General features: G+C 41.4%; 1 protein-coding gene across 1 annotated transcript; it reads right to left on the reverse strand.

Annotated features, from left to right (window-relative positions):
* Nucleotides 1-254: 254 nt before the first annotated feature.
* Nucleotides 255-20,372, reverse strand: itih6 (inter-alpha-trypsin inhibitor heavy chain family member 6). Its single transcript, XM_084720386.1, has 17 exons — nucleotides 19,124-20,372; nucleotides 17,203-17,238; nucleotides 13,334-13,488; nucleotides 9,746-9,856; nucleotides 8,509-8,756; nucleotides 7,987-8,156; nucleotides 7,737-7,853; nucleotides 7,456-7,627; nucleotides 5,019-6,620; nucleotides 4,863-4,889; nucleotides 4,691-4,708; nucleotides 3,482-3,529; nucleotides 3,356-3,385; nucleotides 3,154-3,198; nucleotides 2,933-3,046; nucleotides 2,337-2,720; nucleotides 255-1,398 (listed from the first exon to the last, which is right to left on the reverse strand). The coding sequence occupies exons 1-17, from the start codon at nucleotides 19,235-19,237 to the stop codon at nucleotides 1,145-1,147; spliced, it is 3,645 nt and encodes a 1,214-aa protein (XP_084576512.1). The 5' UTR covers nucleotides 19,238-20,372; the 3' UTR covers nucleotides 255-1,144.
* Between the last annotated feature and the right edge of the window lie 10 nt (nucleotides 20,373-20,382).

Below are 20,382 nucleotides of genomic sequence, written 5' to 3' on the forward strand. Positions count from 1 at the left end.
CCCATGAGGGAATTCTACTGAGAATGTTTTATTTATTCCAAGAGGTACACACTCAGGAGGTTCTACTGAGATTCTTTTTATATTCCAAATGTTTTACCCAGAACCCACCCATGGGGTTCCACTAAAAAACCTTTTATATTACAAGGGTTTTATTTAGAGCCAAGAACCTTTTATTTATTCCAAGGGAAACACACTTGGGGGTTTTACTGAGAGCCTTTTAAAATTCCAAGGGTTTCATCTGGAACCCAACTAGGGGCTTCTTCTGAGAACCTTCTCATATTATGGTACAAAGATCCCCTGACAAGCCCTTGATGAAAACAGTTCTTCAAGAATTTCAACAATCCTTGAAGAACTCTTTCTTCCTAAAGGGGTTCTTTGGATAAAAATGGGTCTTAATGGAACCTTCAGTCTAGACAAACCCTTTCTTCAAAAAAGGGTTCTTCAGAAGCAAAGGGTTCTGGGGAGAACCTCTTAAGGAAGAACCCTAACAGAACCCTTATTTCTAAGAGAGTACATCCAGTCAGGTAACCTGTTCTGGGAAGGTTTTCTATACATACATACAATAATATTTTATATACACTTTTACTAAAAAAATACAACTTACAGAATGATAGTTTAATAATTACAGATAATCTGAAATATATTTGGTCTAATAATTATTCCATGATGAAATATAAGAATAATCTGATAAATATCTTTAAAGTTGTGATGTGCGAGACATTTTGGAGGAAAACGGCTGCAGCACAAATGGACATTTTGTGGTTGCCATGCGAACAGGAGAACATTGCGTCTCTGTCACAGATACAGAACACAGAGCTTGAGTCCGATTCAAATTCACTGATGGAGAGAACAGCAGCATCGTTCAGTCCGGCAGTATGCTTGTCGAACCGTACGTCCTCATTACTCCTTTACACGCAGCTTTCTCTGTCTGTCACCGGAGTCTCTAATCTTTTGTAACCACACCTGTGTTTCACTGCTCCTCACAGAATATTAGACTCATTCAGACGCTGTGATAACGTGTCATTTCAGCCTCACGGAGTCCCAGTTCCTGCTCATCCTTTGTCCAATAACCACACCATGATAAACTGCCGTGACATGAGCTGCGCAGCAGAGAGGCAACAAGGTGGAGCTGCCTCGGCTAGAATTACACACGATCCACCACGTAGCTCTCATATGGATGACCCAGTAGTCTCTCTATGTCTGCCTTGGGCACCACCCAGCACTTGCCTGCGTGGCGTTTTCGCACCGTGTCTTTCAGCGTCTTGTCTTGCAAGGTGACTGGCAGGTGCTCCGATCCCCACCTCAGGATCCCCCTGGCTGAAATGGCCTCCTTCTGAGCGCCTCCGTCCAGATAATCCTTCACTGCAGTTACGCTCATGTCAGCATGCTGGAACTGGCCTGTAGATGGATGTAAAGGACAGCAGTGGTGGACAGTGACTAAGTACATTCATTGAAGAGGATCTTCACTGGAGTATTCCAGTTTTATGCTACTTAATATTTATGTTCCACTTAATTTCAAATGGAACTATCAGTTTTAACGAAGGCTGTAGTTATCACTTACTTTTAAAGGGAATTTCATCAATTTTCATGCAGATATCAGTCAGCGTTGATGGTAAATGTAGTCAGTTGAAGCAATAAATTCCTGTGTTGCTTATCAAAGAGAGAGCTGAGTTCTCCTGCTGCAAAATCTGCTGCGTCCAGTGATGTCACAGTGATGTCACTGGTTTTAAGGAAGAACTACAGACTATTTCAGCTTCTCCTCCTCTGGGTAACCAGGGGGTGTGTTAGATGACTATTTTCGTCACCTAACTCTGTTCTGGCCAGCAAAGAATTAGCTATAAGCTAGGGTGATGGTCACAAGCCTGCGTGCAATGCATCCAGGAGGAATTTATTTCTTCAGCTGACTATGTTTATCATCAACACTGACTGGACAAAGTGCAAAATTTCCCCTCTAAGTTAACCTTTTAAGATTTTACATCGCAATGACACATTGTTTAAGATTAAATCGGTGGTTCCCAAACTTTTTGTCTTATGACTCCTTTTAAAAAGCACTATGTGGTACTTTCTGATGTGTGAGTTGTTTCATTTAAATAACTGCTCAAGGCCAAAGAGGTAAATAATACTGGGTATGTAAAGTAATAATACAAATTAGGCATTATCTAACGCTGACTTTTGGTGACTTTAGGAAAAAAAAAACAGCAGATGCAAATGGACAAAGTTTAGTAAAACAAACACCTAAGTGTGTATTTTGGATGTTTTCTTTCAACTCGTCTAAATGGAGACATATTACAGAAGGAAAATAGACAGTAGGCAGTGAAGAGGCGATGTGTACATACCCAGCAGGCCTTGTGTTGAAGCAGACAACCCCCGTCCATCTGTGATGTAAAAGCCCAGGTGAGCCATCTGCAGGTAGCTGGGGTGTTTGTAGTGGTGGAACAGGACCAGGAAGCGCACCTCCTTGGCCAGCTCGACCCAGCAGCTCCGATGGTTGTCCACGGTAACCGTCACCCCCTGCCTCCTCACGGATCCCTGCTGAGTGATGGGAAGGATATCCCGCCCTTCCCCTTCCACCACCACTGCGTCCAGTGAGAGGGTGATCGTGATGTCGCCGGAGCCGCCTGTGGCCGAGGAGATGGTGAGCTGGTCGAAGTAGGTCCGGGGTCGATCTTCTACGCCATGCTTGGAGGGAGCCCCCATCAGGCGGCCATCGACAATGATCCCTTGAGGTGGATGGGAACACTCATTTAGTCATACACTTAAAAAGTCAACGCTGCTTCCAAAAAAGTTGCGTTGGTGTTTAAAAACTGAATGCAATGATATGCAAATACTTTTCAACTTGAAGATATTTAATATGTAAATATAGTAGAATATATAATATAATTCTAATATTTATACACTTAACTGAAATGAGGTGTATTATTTGTAAGCGTACCTCTCTCTGGGTCCTCCAACAGCCTGAGAACATCATTAGCTCTGCCGTCCACTGTGAAACACAGGTTCTGGTGCAGCTTTGGCAGCTGGACCACAAAATGAGGATCTCCATCAACTGCAGCAGACAACAACGAGCATTAATACAACATGAGCATTTAAAATATTCACATGACTTTCATGGTGTCATTACAAAACTACTAAATAAATTAAAAGGTTCTTGACCTGATGAGGAGAAGACCCGGACGGTGCTCAATCTGGATTGAGGTTCTAAAAGCACAAGACATTCAACTAAAGGACAGTCCCCTTCACTCCCAAGCACTGAAACCAATGACAGGACTAAACAGGTGTTGCAAGCAGCATCTCTACAATAAATAACAAATTATTTAAGACATGCAGCTGTGAATAAAAACCACTGAATGCTTACCAAATGATCCCGTGTCAGCAGTATCATCCCCTACAAATAAGTCAGAAATGCACTTGAAGTTAAAAGTTTAAGGCCTGAAAAGCAACTGCAGTACAGAATACCCTCTAATGAACATTTAAAACTTACAGGCATCATAGCTGAGATCGTAGTCGTAATCATAAGTTGCATCGTAGTCTGAGAGATGGGAAACAAGCAGTGAGTTCAGGACACATTCTGCTGCTCATGAAGGGGAGTTTGATCTCACAGGGAGCCATTACAAACAAACGGTCATGTGGCTTCAGGCCAATCATTGTCCCAAACTGGCAGAGAGGTGTGGAGGAGTGTCCAATAAGGGACACGGTTGACAACATATTTGGCCCATGAACTGGAGAGGCCTTAACATGTCTATTTAATGTGGCGAAGAATATACACATCAGAAATATATCAAACAACTCAATCATATAATATTACAAAACCACATAAATGAGAGATAATTAGGAACCATTATATAAAGTCTTCATTCAGGCCCCTGGAAATAAGCTTTTGAAATAAAAAAAAAAATCCAAAATGCATGTCTCTCTCTTTCCTGAGAAAACTGACATTACCACTTCTTTGGCTGGTCTTAATTTTCTATATTCCCATAAAAAGTAGAGTAGAGATGAAATGTGATGTTGTTTGCAAAATGACTGGGTGCATCGGGTCTTTTAACCTGGTGGACTGTGGGCTGAATCTATATATTGTTATTATAATTATATATTGTTTCTTTTCCTGCAAAAACTAATGAAGTGGAGGGAAAAATAAAAAGGTGCTTTGTTTCACGCATTTAAATTCCTAATTTTACAGGTCAGGCATAGAAAATTTAAATGTGCACTTTTGGCACTTTACTTCTTTTTTAATCCAATAAATCTGGGTTACATCATTCCTCTTAATGGAGCTCCTGTGATACACTCTTCAAGGGAACGGGATGTTTAACCTATATATATTTTGCCACATGGACAATGCATCATATAAATAAAACTTTTTGTTTTTCAGGTACTAAAGTAATAAAGTCCATAAGGTTAAACTAAGATAATTATCTTTTTCTTCAGTTTCCTTCTTTCAGAGTGAATTGTTTTTAAGATCTCTTGTGTTGCTTCTGTGCGACTTTTAGTTTTTTAAAGGAATCAGTATCAAATAAGAAACTTGTGAGAATCGATGTATTGATCCTGCAGAATCAATCCACCCATCTCTAGCATGCACCATGGAAGTAGGTGAAGTTGTAACTGAGACACTTGGTCTGATTTTACGGGGAACAGGGACAGAATAAGACTGAAGACAAGAGGATAAGACTTAAACTGCATTAATCTTGATACTCACCTTTCACAAGGTCAATATCTGTAAGAGACACAACACAGAACAGGTTAATATTCATTTCTAATACTGTCATGTAGCTGATTGTCATAATATAAACAGCTGTCATTCATTTTTAGCAGATAAAATGTAATTAAAGCTCAGAAAAACGATCTGTCACTGAAAAAAGAAAATTCACCTTTTCTCTGAATGAAAGTGGAGACATCTAGTGGAGAGATAAAGAACATTCAGTTAGGAGTGAATATACAAATGTCTGCACACTTCATAGTAAGCTTGTAATTCTTGTGGGCACAGAAAGGTCATGATTTCAGACGACACTCAGTGTACCACCTACCCAGAAGCCCCGCTGCCTCCCACAGCCGAGGCCCGTCTGTCACGCCCGGCATGGGAGCAAAGGTGGCCGACACAAAGGTGGCCACGCTCAGGTCTGTCTCTGAGTTGTTGTCTTCCAGAGTCGGAGGCGGCGCCGGTGTGGGGGAGGTCAGCGGAGACGGCAGCTCGGGCAGATGGGTGGTGGCTTCAGGCTGAGGAACATCTGGAGCAGATGTGGAGCTGTTTTCTGCCTCTACGGAGGGGACGGTCACTTTGACAGGAGGGAGGGCTGTCTTCACTGTACCGGGAAGCGGGGTAAGGGGTTTCCCGGACAAAAGTGCAGGGTCAGTTTTGACAGGAGGTGTGGTGGTGGTGCTGGTGGTGAATGTTAACACTGTGGTAGTTGTTGGGGCAGCAGCTGTTTTAGGATGGGGGGTGGAGACTTTTCCAGGTGCAGGGGGTGATGCTGTTTTTAGAGCATTTAGCAGAGAGGCGGAGATCTTACCAGCAGGCGGAGGAGAGGCCGTTTTGGACTCATTTTGGGAAGGAGTGGGCTTTTTACCAGAGAACGGTGCTGGGGCAGTTTTGCTGGAGCTGGGGCTGGAGGTAGTTGTGGTTTTCTTGGACGGTGAAATGGCTGTTTTTGCCGTGGAAGTTGGGATTTTTTTAGTCTGTGGAGGTGGCTGAGGAGGGTCTGGTTTGGTTTTGCTTGGCCTGGGGTTAGAAGGCGAGCCAGGCTTCTTTGCAGCACCAGCAGCTGATATTTTAGCAATGGCAGTAGTCGTCGCAGTCGTGGTTGTAGTGGCCGCAGTGGTCGGCTTTGCAGTTGTTGGAGTTTGAGCTGCTTCATCTGCGTCTGGCTTCACTACGACTAAAGAAGTGACCGGTGTTACAAAGTTGTACTTGAGGGAGAGGTTGGTGGCTTTGTCTGCCAGTAACCGTTGAGTTGCAGGGTCAGTGGCGTTCAGTTTGGCCAGCAGCAGCTCTTTGATGGTGAAATACGCCCAGAGACGGTGAACAAAGCTGGAGATTCCTTCTAATCCTGCTGAACAGTCGAGTGAATCTGCACTCCCGTTCACCTTTGTGTTTGAAATCAACACATCGTTCTCCATCTTGACGCGTTGCTTCGAATCGGTGGCGGCCATCGACACCTTTAAATCCTTCACCCCGGGTTTGACCTTTCCAGCCACCACTAGCTCAGAGCCTTGGAAGTAGTTTGGGAACAGCGAGCGTGTGATGTCAAACGCCTGATCGTCCAGGTACGACAGCTGGATGTCTGATAACAAAGGGCTGGCTACTTCATCGTAGAAGCCCTTCAGCTGCAGGGCTGCGTCCGCGTCCTCGTACACCATCCTGGCCACGCCGCGGTTTTCCAGAGCCAGGCGCTTCAGGAGGAGGAAGTCTGCATCATCTCCAAAGGCGAGGCCAAACAGAGAGGCGGAGCCCAAAGCCCTTTTGGCGTTGCTGAGGATGGTGTCGCCAGCTGTTACGCCGATGGTCGCCTCCCCGTCAGTGAGGAAAATCACCAGAGGAACACGGCGGGATGAGAGGAGTCTGGAGGAGGTGGAGGACGTAGGGTTGACGAGCTGAGCGGCTGAGAGCAGAGCTGCGTTGATGTTGGTCCCTGATACAAAAGAGTGGAACAATGGAGACAAACAGTGTTGAAGGAAGAGAACAAAGAAAAAACAGAAGAGGTCACTCAGTGGACTGCAAATCTCTGCCAGACAACAAATCAACTTCAACTTTTTTTGTACTCAGAGAGCAATTCATTATACAGCAAGGCACAGGTAAAACACAGAAAAGAGAATATACTTCTAAATGTAAACATAATTATTATTACTGCAATGCCACTGCAACTGCCAGATGAAACCAGCAGAGATTTACATAGTTCTGAATAAAGTTTTCCGTATAGTAATGTAAGTTTTCTTATCAAGATATATGCAAAGTTTTAGTACCCTGTAAAAAAAAATTAGACATCAAAATTTTAAGGCAACTTACTACAATAGATTGTTGAATTTTAAGTTCTAAAATAAACTAAAAGTTTAAAACTAAAAGTTTTTCTGATCTGTATTTGAGATAATTTACTTTTTTTTCCTTTAGATAACTTTGTATTTTTTGAGCTTGAGGAATTCTTTTTATTTCAAAAACTGCTCACACTGAGCTGTGAACCTTATTTGGCATTATTTGGGTGCCTGAAAATTAAATGTTTTTCATTTAAAATATTAAAATATGAATCATTATCACTTCAATGAGTTGAATTTTTGAACTACAATTTTTTGGCGAGGGGTTCCTAAAACTCAAGACCACATAAAAAATGTGAAATTAGGGATATGGTACATGAGATTAACTGTGAACAAGCTCTAGTCCCATTGGTCACATGATCGATCGCATGAAGAGGAAGTTGAAAGAGGATAAAATGATCAACTGTGCAGCTCAAACAATATCTCAGTTCAACTCACATCCTTCTGCGATAATCCTCCTCACAAAGTCTTTGGCGTCTCGTACATTCTGCCGAGTCGCTCGCACCGTACGTCCTTTCTTCCAAGTGTGAACCTTGTCAGAGAAGGTGATGATGTTGAAGTGGTCTCCCTCTCTGAGGTCCCCAAGAATGGTGCTCATGGCCTGCTTGGTCTACTGACAGAAATGATCAGAATTACTGACAGAAATTCCGCATTATCTTTTTGCATCTTGTCTTAGAACTGTGGCTCTACAGTGTGTCCGTGAGGTTTGTCCACTTTACCTGTTTTATTTTGGTGCCTATCATTGAGCCACTGACATCAATGACAAATATAACATCCTTAGGTACAACAGGAAGGCCTCTGGGTGCAAAGTAGTGCACAAAGTAGCCATCATACACCTGAGAGAGGGTGAAAATACATAATAAAAAGGGGAGAAGACAAACTTTACTGGTACCAAAACCCATCTTTAAACCGTGACAAACATGCAAACTCGTGTATTTGACGAGCCACAAGTGAAAAGATGCTCCTGACCTGGATTTCACCCATGAGGTCTCTGAGGTCCACATCATATTGAATGACAAAGTCTGCGTTCAGACCTTTAGAGGAGATGCTGTTCTGCTGCTGTAGAGTGGGACTGTAGCCAACTCGAGCGCAGCCAGCGTTTCGCTCAATGTGTGTGGAAGCAGGGGCCTCTGCATCACCTGTAGGAAAGCAGTGCATAGATGAATCCATGGCCTAATAATCAAAAATTGGCTAAGATGTTAATGATCTGTAACACTTCCATCAAAGGAACAGTTTGACATTTGGGGAAATATGCTTGCTTTCTCACTTTTACAGGAAAGACTTTTCTTACCTGGACAGGCTCGGACTAGCTGTTTCCCTGTTTCCAGTCTTGATGCTAAGATAAGCTAAAAAGCTGCTAGCTGTACTCTCATACTTACTGTACAGACATGACAGTGGTATCAACCTTCTCATCTAATAAATAATATTTGGGGGTCATCCAAAGGAACCATCTCAAATATCTTTTGACATGTAATAACTCTAAGATTTTACCTTGAGCAGTGTTGGAGAGCAGTCGGCTTGTCTTGAGAGGGAGGACTTTGATGAAGCTGATGCCCGTCCGCTCTCTTATACTGACGTCTAACGTGAGGTTCTGCACAGGCTGTCCGGGCCTCAGACCCAGACTGAGCTCATAGCGGCCCAGTCGACGGGGTAACAGCTCCTCGTAGGTCAGGGAGAAGAACACCCGAGCTCCTGACGGCACGCTTACTGCCACACGAAACTTCTCAATCTCCCTCTCTCTGGAACATGACCGAGCAAAGAGGAAGAAAAACTCATCATAATGGTTCAGATGCCAGTCTAGGAAATCACATTTTATTTGATATTTTTTGTGGAAGTTAAAGGAATAGTTTGGATTATTTAATGTAGGGTGGTATGAAGTACTATTCAGTGTTATTACCTAGAGCAGATGCCGGCTGGCCCACCCCCATTTACAAGAAGCAGAGAGTGGCACCTGCATGGAAGCTAAGCAATGAACTGCTGTGGACAGGATCAGCAGCAAAACATATTTCAGCCACTAAGTTTCACCTTAAAGTATCAGTTCTAAGTGCTATACATAGAATATTTTCCCTACTTTACTTTGCTGTTGAAGAGCCTTTTCCGAAGGGAAACAGCTGAATATTGGAGCAAACTCCAGTGGCAAAATCAGTAATTTCACTTTGCAGAACATGAGAGCTGTGTGTCTACCTTTGCCTCACTCTGTTAGTTTGTTTGTGTTAATGTGTGGCTTTGGTGTTTTGAAAGAATAGTCCTGATTCACCAAAGTCACACAAAAACGCAAACAAGCTAACAGATTGAGGCAGCAGTAGACCAGCAACTCCCCTGTGCTTTGTGGAAAAACTGCAATTTTTGCCTATGGAGTCCTGTTTGTTTGGAGAGAGTGATATTTGGCTTGTCTAACGACAGTTTCCCATCAGAAAATGCTGCCTGACAGCAAAGTAAAGTGGTGAAAATATTCTAAATATGGTGTTCACTTAAACTGAAATAGATTTTTTTAGGTGGATGGTTTTTAAGTGGCCAAAATACCTTTTGTTGTTGACCCTGTCCACAGCAGTACATTTCTTAGCTTCTGTGCTGTTACTCCTCTCAGCTTCTCCAAACTGCTGGCATGCCAAGCAGTATTTACTGTAGGTAATACACTGATCATCGATAAGTACCCTATAGATCCCTATATAAAATATTCCAAACTATGCCTTTAAAGAAAAAAGAACACATTTTGCCTGGTACTAACTTGGTAGCAACAAGTCCGGCTGTTTTTCCCTGCTTCTTAGCAGCATCATAAATTTTCCTGGCAGCAGCTCTTTCCTTCACCTGGGCCACGTACACCTTGCCATTGGAGGTGCTGATGGGATAGAGAAAAGAGGAAGAAACAGCTCTCTGTGTGACTCACAGTAGCCAGATTATATTTCAGAGACACGCCTGGCCCGCATTGAGTTGTTGAGCATGATTTAATTGATGTTGCTCCTTATATTTCCAGGGCGATCACAAAGCTGCTTCACAAACATGCATCACGCTTGTTTACAGTGCATACCATGTGAGGTGGGGTCATAAACAGGGTAAGTGGAAAAGAGTAATTTCCCTTTAAAAACAGCATTAATGAAGAGAGATCCTGCAGGCCGATGACGCTCCGAGGGAGTGCCGCTCCCAGCAAAATCCCAACCGAAACCACAGTTCAAGAAGCGGGATCCAGTTCGCACAGTGGACTTCGCAGACATTGGTGACCACTGATGTCACGTGACAAGGTGCTAAATTAAGGTCAAGTCCTTTGAACAAATATATCCAAAGAGAAAAAAACATCGAGGGCTAACTAAAATAAACCCACAGGCTTGAAACGGGTCTTGTTTGAGAGACAGAGCAGAATGGCATGAGTGGAAAATGGAGGTGCTTGTATTTATATGTGTGGCTGGCTGAGGGGTGAGGGGTGGAGGGGGTCAGGAATGGCTGTACATCAGTGACCTGCACGCCGAACACAGAGTTCTTAGTTTCAGACACAGAAATGCCAAAGAAGTAACGCAACACATTTGCCACGGTCTTATTTTCCTCTGGGTATGTGGTGGTGTGCAGTCGGCCGCATACGTTCGGAGCGTGCATGTGAAAATATGTGTGTGTGTCTGAGAAATGAAAGAGCGATGTGAAGGATTTTGGTTATAAAAAGCTGCACAAGTTCCAGTCACACATACTTAAAAAAAATCTACATCCATGTAGGCACGCATACATACAGCAGACGCAGGCATGTGTGTGTGTTGCGTATCTAAACTGGCCGGCTGCCTCAGTAAACTGTGCGGGGGAGAAAAAGGGGGACTGGGCAAACTCCTGTCATTTTCTCTATTAACTTTCTGACTCCCAGTCACAAAGCCTGGTATTCATCTGCCCTCACGATCCCCCTCCTCCTGACCTGCTTCCGCTCCCAGATCCAGCTCCAGGGTCGGTGTTTGGCCTGTAATGTTGACTTCGTATTTGTTTTGTTTATATTTAGCATTTTTGAAGGAGAGCGGTGAGCAACCCTCTTAGTAATCAAATTATGCATCTCCTCCGGACCGGAATTCTAGTTCCTTACATAATTCCTCTGAAGTTTTATTTCTGGATTCTGCCCATTAAAAGTCCAGTGTGTGAGATTCAGGGGTATCTATTGGTAGAAAACGGCGGAAACTGAATACAACATTCATAAGTATATTTTTATGAATGTATAATCTCCTAAAAATAAGAATTGTTGTGTTTTTGTTATCTTACAATGAGCTGTTTATATCTACAGAGGGTGTGGGGCCTCTTCCACGGATGTCGCCATCTTGAACCGCCATATTTGCCCAGAACAGAAAAAACAAACACGGCCTCTAGATAGGGCCTTTAGCTTTTTGCATAAGTTTTGTAGCCATCATAGATTCTTCTACACACTCTGGAGCTGAGAGTGAGACAAAGCTTTTGCAATCTGCAAGCTCACCACTAGATGCCACTAAATCCTACACACCTGTCCTTTGACGAGAAAATTACTTTTACAAATCCCAATACTGTATTCAGTTAAGTACAGTACAGATATTTAATGTTCAGACTGATAAAATTTGATGCCTCCAACATTTTCATAAAAAGTTGGTTGAGTGTTTGGGAACTAGGGACACAAATTGTAAAGTGAAATTCTTTCCCATTCTTTCTTGATATACGACTTCAGGTGCTCAACAGTCCAGAGTCTCTGGTGTTGTATATTGTTCTTCATAATGCACCGCACATTTTCAGTCAGAGACAGGTCTGGACCGCAGGCAGCTCAGTCTAGTACCTGAACTCTTTTTGCAGAAATAAGCAAGGACATCTCTGAAAAAGATGTATGGATGGCAGCATATGTTGCTCCAAAACCTGCATGTACCTTTCAGAACAACTGAGCCTTTTGAGGATGCTCTTTAATACACAATCATGATACTTTCACCTGTTATCAGTTAACTTGTTTACCTGTGGAATGATCCTAACATGTGTTGTTTAAGCATTTCACAACTTTTCCCAATCCCAGACAACTTGCTCAGTCAAAAATGTTTGATAAATTATTGCATTTTGTCCAAACTGTTTTTTGGAATGGGGGTTTGTTTTTACAGAGAGGACGCGGCCACCCCAGCCTCAAGAAAACACCTCTCCATCGTGCCAAAATGATGCAAGATATTGCCGGGCCTCTCAATATGCATAGTGGTCACCTGTGGCAAACACTTCATCACAGGTTAGTTAAAGCTGTTAAGTTAATGACAAGTGTGCCGATTGTGGCTGCAGATCGAAGCGAATCAGAAAAGAGTGATGATGTAACTAAAGTTTTTACTGTGAAAAAATACAGCCCTACCATAAAACACCTACTTTTAGAGTGGAGTTTGGTTTAACAGTCTGCCCACTTGAAAGACCGCCAGGAGCAGAGGGTATTTCAACGTGAATGATTCACATAAATTGAGCTGACCTACCTTCCAATAATGAACCTTGTAAACAGCATAAAGTGGGAAGTGGAGCTAAAACTGACCTGTTTTCTGCTTCGCTCAGCTCATAATAAAGGTTCATCTAATAAGCACAAACTGCAATTAAAACAGGGACAGCAGGTAAGTACAGTTGTAACGACGACTGCACCCTTGGCAGGAAAATAATATTTCTACAGACAAGAAATAATATTTTCCTACCAACTTCAGTACTTTTGACCCAGTAGGTGAAATTTCAAAGAAGGCCCCTTTTGTTGAGAGGAAATATAATCTGAAACAGAGTAAGTAAGAAGATGATTGGGCTCATTTCCTGACTTTCAGAGTGATCTTAGAGATTAGAACTGAAGGAAATTAAAAAGACAGACACTCAAATACAGTGAAGAACAAATGTAGAGGGTGATGATATAGAAACACTGTCTACTGTGGGTCACAGGTTGTCAAAGTGGGAGCCAGGCCTCCCAAAGGAGGCTCATTGAATGGAAGTGAAAAAATATTACACTATAGTCATCAAAAGAAGATAATATAGAATAATCTAAATGTGTGTGATTTGGTAAAAGGGTGAGCTTCTGAGGTACGTTATTGGGGAATTTTACTGTTTTTCCAGAGTCAGAAACTAATAATTGCATTTGGACAGACCTCAGTGTAGTCTGAAGTATGTCAAAAAAGCAATATTAGGCTTTCCTGGCTCAACTGATGAGTGTCTACATGATCAAATAACACAATCACGATCCCAGAAACATCAAGGAATCGAGAAAAACTAAGCGAGTAAACTAAGTGGGGAGGGGGGTGCTTTCAAAGTTTTGCCAGAGGGCAGGCCTGCAGTCTCAGACTTTAAAAACCCCTGCTGTAGGTAGAACAGAGGCAGTGAAAGACTGACTTACATGGTGAAGTTGGAGATGAAGGCAGACGAGGGCAGGTCCACCTCGAAGGCGGCCTCCTTGGTGATCGGGAGCTGGTTCCATACTGAACTCTGGACCGTGGTGACAGCGTAGCGGGACACCACCGAACACCTCACATGGTAGTCTGTCACTTTCAGCTAGTGACAAATACAGGTTCAAATCATTTAAGATGTTAGAAAGAAAACACTGAAGCTGAGGACATTCTTAACACACATCACAATACCAGAATTTTAAGTACAATAGTAGGAAACTGTATAAAAAAAATTAATACTCGATACTTTCAATAAGAAAAATAAAGTCACACACTTTTTTATGTGCTGCAAACAGTGCAAAAGTCACTGAACACTGTCTGGTTTTGCTGCAAGCCAAATTTTGGATTTTATCTTTTAATAACTTCTGTACTTCCAATTCTGTAATCAGCAAATTCTGCATCATTTTAAACACGCAGGAAAGGTGGTCTTGGTGGGCTGATTTCTCCACCTGAACAAAAAACATCAACTTTCAGGTCCAGCGTTATGTGCCGCAGTATTCTGTGTGTCTTCCTGCGCTCTCTGGGTCCAGGTACTGCACCTCTCCTCCTCGCAGCTGCAGTGATTGACGGCAGCTGATGTCAATCGATATCTAATAAGGCCTGGTGTTTAAAAGCAGGGAGAGAGCAGCAAGACAGGGCCAATCAGTCTGCATGTGTGCAGTCCACTTCTGTGGTGGGATGTTAGACTCAGCTGCGTGGGCAAGTACTAAATTTAACTAATTTCAAGATCATTTTGGCAAGAAGTGGGTTACTAAATTGGGGCTATAGCCAAGATGTTGACTTGAGGTCTATTGCTTGCTCAGTATGGATGCTCCTGAGTGGGCAAAGTCTTGAGTGGATCCAATTTCATGTCAAGTTAACTTTTACTATAAATAATAATAGCTTAGTATTGATGTTCACTGGCTATTGAAAGTGAAGACAGGTATTAAACGATAACTAAACATTTTTTGTTTGGGAAAAACACAAAAAAATATTATCATAATTTAAAATTTATTTAGGAAAATCTTAATTGAATTTGTCATTAAAAAGAACTTTGTTTGCCTTCCTTATTTTCCACTGGTTACTTTAAATTATTGTTACTCCCCTCATCCCCAGAATTGAGGGAACATAACATCCCGAAAGGACAAGAGTCAACCCCACATTAAATAACCAGTCATGTCACATTTAAGTCACGTTTCCAACCAAAGTACCCAGAACTTTTAGTCCCAGAAACTACTTTTCAAGCAACTAAAAGATTCCTTCAGCCTTTCGTTGACTTTGTTTTCACCGAGGTCTAAAGACGTGCAAAGATTAGGCAAATTAGTCCACTAACATATGAAAAAACACTGTCAGCAACAATGATGCCATACTAAGAAGTGGACAGGCATCCTTATTTGTTTGACACTGCAACAACAGTAAGGCCTGGATCAGACAGAGTGCATCTGGCAGGTTGCAAAACGTGGCTGTTGTACTTTAAAATAGAGAAGCACCGACTCAGCTGTCCTTTGTTGTCGCCACCACAGAAAGTCTTTTCAACACGAGGCGCTCAGGGCACTCCTGCAAAAACTGTGTCCAAAACGCAAGGTGCCCGAGGCGCATTAGCAGCATGGAAAACACTTCCTGCCTGTAGAAAACAACTAGAAAAAGACGCCTCTCACTACCAAAACTGTGCTCTGCCTGATTGGAGCCTAAGCATAGAGGAGACTATTGTTGGTCCATCTGTCATATGGTTTCATCTGTAACTCAATGTTGACGTGTCAAAGCATAGTGTACAAAAGAACAAACTGGTCTGCGGCGGCAGATTTTAAAAAATGGTGGCTGAAATAAAATGCAGTACTTGACCAACCCAAAATGTTCAGCATTGCAACCCACAAGGAAAGTACTCCTCCCCACGCAGGGACGTTGTAGGGGGTAAAATAATCTGCCTGGAACCAAATTTAGACCTTGGTCCCTGCGGTGGAAACTCACTGAGTTCCTCCAAAGGTTCCTAGTCCCTGGGGAAAGTTCCTGCGGTGAAAACATGGCTGTATACACTGATGTGATTCCACCAATTTCTATAAAAGACAGCTATGTTTACCGAAACCCACTGTCCTACCCTGATGAGAAAAGAAATCTTAAACCTCACACACACCTTTTTTCTTTTTTTTTTTTTGCCCATATCACGGTCTGCCCTGCATGATCGCTCTGACGAGTCAACGAAACAACACAAAGCAGTTCCCTGCATGGTGTCTCTGTCCTCCTCTTGTTTACTCGGGCAACGCCGGCGCCTGCTGAGCCCAATCTGGTCAGAACAGGCCACATTACTGCAGGACGAGGCGACAGGCTGGAGGAAGAGAGCCACATCAGCCCTCTGGCTCGCTGGTATTTAAGAGAGCTGTGGTTTGTGCTATACAAACTGAATTACTGTATGTTTTAAGGGGATTTCTAGAAGCAAACTGAGGAGAAACCACAGTGGAGCTACTGATGAGAGGTGCTGATGGTTGCTTTCCTGACTGTAGTTCACTTTATATAACAGAGGGCAAGACCAGGACTGAAGTACACATCTGTTATTTAGTCCTACAGGTATTACTTTTGTATGAGTAGGGGAGACTGGGGTTAATTGTAACAGAGGGCAATGGTGAGACACATAACTCCTCCAATCGGAAACAAGCTGGAGTGATGACACTCACTCTGCACATGTTCAGTAGGATTCTCTCTTTGTCTGTGGAACAGGAGCAGGAACATTTGCATCTCAACAAAAAGCAGAATCATTAAAATTACTTTCTGGATGAACAGTATTTTTCTGCTGTTTAATATTTAGATGACTGTGAATTTAAACTTAGATCAATTTGATCTATAGGTTACTGATTAAAAATTAACATCAACAAAGTATGGTTATAGCCTAATAGCCTGTTGGTGTTGCTAGCTTGAATATGCAATTTTATTGTGTCTGCAAGATCGGGCCACCATCCCCTTGTAAGCACCTTGCTGTCTGTGTCCATATACTTCTCTGTTGGAAAATCAACATATGTCACTACATTTAAATGTAAAATTACTTCTAACTCAATTTAAAGAATTAAAACACAGTTACAACTACAATAGTTACCTCATCTTCTGCAAAAACAGAATAAGACATTTGCTTTGAATTCACACAGTGACATCTAAAATAATTCTAACTTTTTACAGCAGTACAATGATTACTTTAAGCGTACTTTTGTTTGAGATACAGTGGGTTAATATGACTTATTTTTTCAGTGTTACAACTGACTCTTCGCTAAACCCCGCCCTCTGTAGTTACTGTTGCTATTACTGTTACTGTTGCCATTCCTCATGCGTGCTCTTTTGTGTTTTATTGTTTTGATAGACTACAAAAAAAGACGCTACGCTCCAAACTCACGAGACCCCAAGTATTGCTCTTCTTAGAGCCCCATGCACACCACCTCAACATGTACAGAAATAAAAAGCTTGACACGCCTGCAGGGCCCTATTTACAGCTGCTAATGTATGATTGTTTGCAGGAGTAGATTCGCAAGGGGTCAGTTGCCCCCACCAAGAGAGCAATTATAAGGCACTGACATAATGAAATAAACTGAATATTATAATTCTGTCATTATTAGCAAAAACATGTCACTTACATTATCAGTTAGTGAACATATATATATTTGTTACATCAAAAGATCATCAGTGTATTTTAAGTAGCCTGTGAGTTATGGAGGAAAATGTAAACAATGTTACAATTGCCCCTAGTCTCCCCTAGTTCATTCCATATCTCTGATATCTCATGCAAATGCATAATAAATGTTTAACGAGGGTTAAGAAGCTGAGAACCTTATATTTCATGACAGAAACCTCGTAGACTTACCACTGGTTTTGTTGGTTTGCTTTGACGTTTTACTCTCTGGAAAAGAAACAAGGCAGCAAATCAGTCAAGTGCATCATGGGTAGTTTTGTAAAAATCTGTTATTAGTGCTTTTATGATGTAGACCAATGCCACATTGTTATGAAATGGGGCATAATACTGTTTATGAAGTCCATAGTTTGTTCAAAATGTCTCCTTTTTGAAGTAATCTCCACAATCTGCCTGTGTGAGGGTTGGGTCAAGATTTTGTGTCAAAATAGTCTGAATCAAAGCCATTCATGAATGGAGGGGAAGTGGAACTGGAAATAAATGCTTTCACTGTACACAGGGCCAGCGAGGGTTGCACGGTTTGGTCTCCAATGTTAATTTTGCACACAAGTCATGGCTGTGTCAATACATTACCACATATCCTGGGAATTTAACATAAACAAATAACTTAAAGAGTGGAAACCCTTTATAGGGAAACATAAAAATCTAAAATTTTATATAGAAAATAAACTATATAATATGTTCTAGCTATGTAAGACACTAGTATAGCTGCAAAACCTCATTTTAGAAAACAAGGACCTTTAAATTTTGAAGGTCTACCAAATATGACTGAAGTATAGTTCAGGTAGGGGAGACTAGGGATGGTTGCAACACTTTTTGCAATTCACTATTTGGACTAGACCAACCAAATATCGATAAATTAAACTGTCTGCTGATTACCAGTACCATTTAAAGATGATTACATATGACAGATTGTTTGCAATATTTATTTGAAAGGAAGAAGTCAGATGTTGCAACTGACCCCAACCCTGGGGGCAGTTATATGTTATATGTTTGTGCATAGAACATAGGCCTACCTTGCGTCAATGTGCAGATGTTACAGATGTTATTCAGTCTCTGTATACAGGAAGAATATGGAAGAATTTGCAATGCAGCAAAGTTTTATTATACATGCACATTTGTATTTAGGTGAATTATACTTTTATGGCACTGATAATGACTTATGTTGATAAATACTGTTGTGTGGTCTGTTTTGATATGACTGGTTAGTGTTGCAACCATCCCCACCCTATCAGCCATGACAGAACATCATGTGCTTGCTAGATACCTCCATTATTATAACTGACAATTATTAACTGGAAAACACAATGGGACCACAGCATTTAGATTTACCTAGTGGTCCAATGTCAAATTTGATTACAAAAACACACACACAAAAAATCAATTTACAAACATTTTTGTCTTTTCTTTTTGTGCAACCAATGATTATTTTCATAGTCGATTAATTGGTTGGCCACTTTTTGATTGATCGTGAATAATAACAGTTATTTGTTTAAAAATGTCAGAAAATTATGAAAAATCTTGATCGGTTTCTCAAAACCCAAGATGAAATCTTCTAATGTCTTGTTTTACTCACAACCCAAAAGATCTTCAGTTTACTGTCATAGAGGAAAAAGAAGCTGAAATCAGACATTTTTTTTCTTCAAAAATTCTTCAAATGGATTGATTGTCAAAATAGTTGCTGATTAATTTAACAAATTATTAATAACTGAATGATTGTTGCAGCTCTAAAGGTTATATTTATTAGGCTGAAAAAAATTGCTCTTTTCCTCTAAAACTTTCTGTAAGAAAAAAGGTGAGATATTTTGTCATAAAACAGGAGAAATATGACAGTCTCCAAGGAAAATCAGGAAGGTTGGCAAGTATGTTGATTAGAGGCAAAAGACTTGTTGCAGCTGTCCACTGTTGCAACTGTCCCCGGTCTACCCTAATGCTTATCTTAAATACAAAATAAAGTTCTGTAATGTTACTGTAGCTCTGTCCTCTTGCCTTGATTCAAACAGAGGGCTGTGTTTTTCATAAAGTGGCATGAGCTGCAGCCTTCAGTAACTTTTGACAAAAAAAAAACTGAGAAAAAGGTAAAAGGAAAATATACCTGTAAAAGACTTTTTGCTCCAAAGTTTGCTTCATAATGTCTCGATAATCCCTCTTGCACATAAAAAGTGAAGAAAACTAAAATGCACTGCACTTTAAAGTTCATCATGTCCATAGAAATTCAGGTTTTAGGCTCCAAGATGAAGTAAATAGTCCAGTGGTGTCACGTTGTCAGCAGCAGCTCGTACAGCAGGACGCCGCGCACATACCTCACATTTTACACAAGTTGTTTCTCTTTCCCCTCCCTCACCTCAGCGTGGTTTAAACGGCTCCACTGCAGCGATATTGACAAAAAAATATAGATGCACCGGTGAGGGTTAAACATCCGTCAGGTGTTGTGTGAAAAAAAAAAAAAAAAAGATAGCGAGAAGTAGTGTGAAGTCGAGTCAGAAAGTTGCGTGAGTCCCGCAGGGTTTGCAGCTCGCAGCAGCTCGCAGCTTGTGTTCATGCATACTGGAAATTTCGCGGACTGCTGCCACTGAAGTGCATGAGAGAAATGAGGGATTATTAACCCCTGCTCGGCTATTTGGGGAAAACACCCCCCTACCAAAACACCTCCTCCTCCTCTCCTTCCTTCTCTCTGTAGGAGTGCTCCTAAAAATTCTCCAGACTGAGTTTTATTCCTTAAATTGCTCCCAAATTGCGAGTTTTCATTTCCCTTGAGGTCTTTTCCACAAAGAGCCATTATTGTCTGAAAGCAACAGTACATTTGTGTGTTCGGGAGTCATTTTTGTTGAATTTAGCTTCTCTGTGGGAAAGTTAACAACAAGACATGGCTGCCAAGCAAACAAAATTATATCTCTGACTTTTAAATTTTATTTTCTGCACAGTCACATGTCGGAGTCTTCACTTTATTTACATTTTTTCATTCAAAAACACCAGAGTTTTGGTGTCAAACTACATTACAGATGTTACATTCAGGGGCCCAAAACTACAACACAATGTTTTGTTTGTTTGGGTGCTGTCCATGGTGCTGATTCCCACCTCTATAATTAGATTATCAACAACACATTATTTGTATTATCTGTACAACAGTTACCTGCACATGTTATGAAGACAGCCTCCCTACATCTTTTTCTTTTTTTCTTTTCCTCTCAGCCTCGATAATAGTGCATCATTTCTTTTTCTTGAATCATTTGTAAACAATGTGACAGTTTAAAAATGTTAAAGCTACTACAATGAACTCTCATATTGTGTTGATATTGGAGGCCCGTGTTGATAAAAAGCGTAGGGTTTCACAAAACTAGATCGTCAAAAATA

This window comes from Lutjanus erythropterus, chromosome 6 (genome assembly GCF_056507025.1).
Source record: "Lutjanus erythropterus isolate fLutEry1 chromosome 6, fLutEry1.hap2, whole genome shotgun sequence".
In the NCBI taxonomy this organism is placed as follows: Eukaryota; Metazoa; Chordata; class Actinopteri; order Lutjaniformes; family Lutjanidae; genus Lutjanus; species Lutjanus erythropterus.

Bases quoted from the DNA above. Each gene is read 5' to 3' on its own strand.
- itih6 (XM_084720386.1), bottom strand. From the start codon at position 19,237: ATGGACATGATGAACTTTAAAGTGCAGTGCATTTTAGTTTTCTTCACT. The intron at 9,857-13,333 runs GTAAGTCAGTCT...CTATCCCATCAG, and splicing joins TTCATCTCCAACTTCACCAT to CACCTCCAATGGCAAGGTGT. The intron at 3,386-3,481 runs GTAAGTTTTAAA...ACTTATTTGTAG, and splicing joins CGATCTCAGCTATGATGCCT to GGGATGATACTGCTGACACG.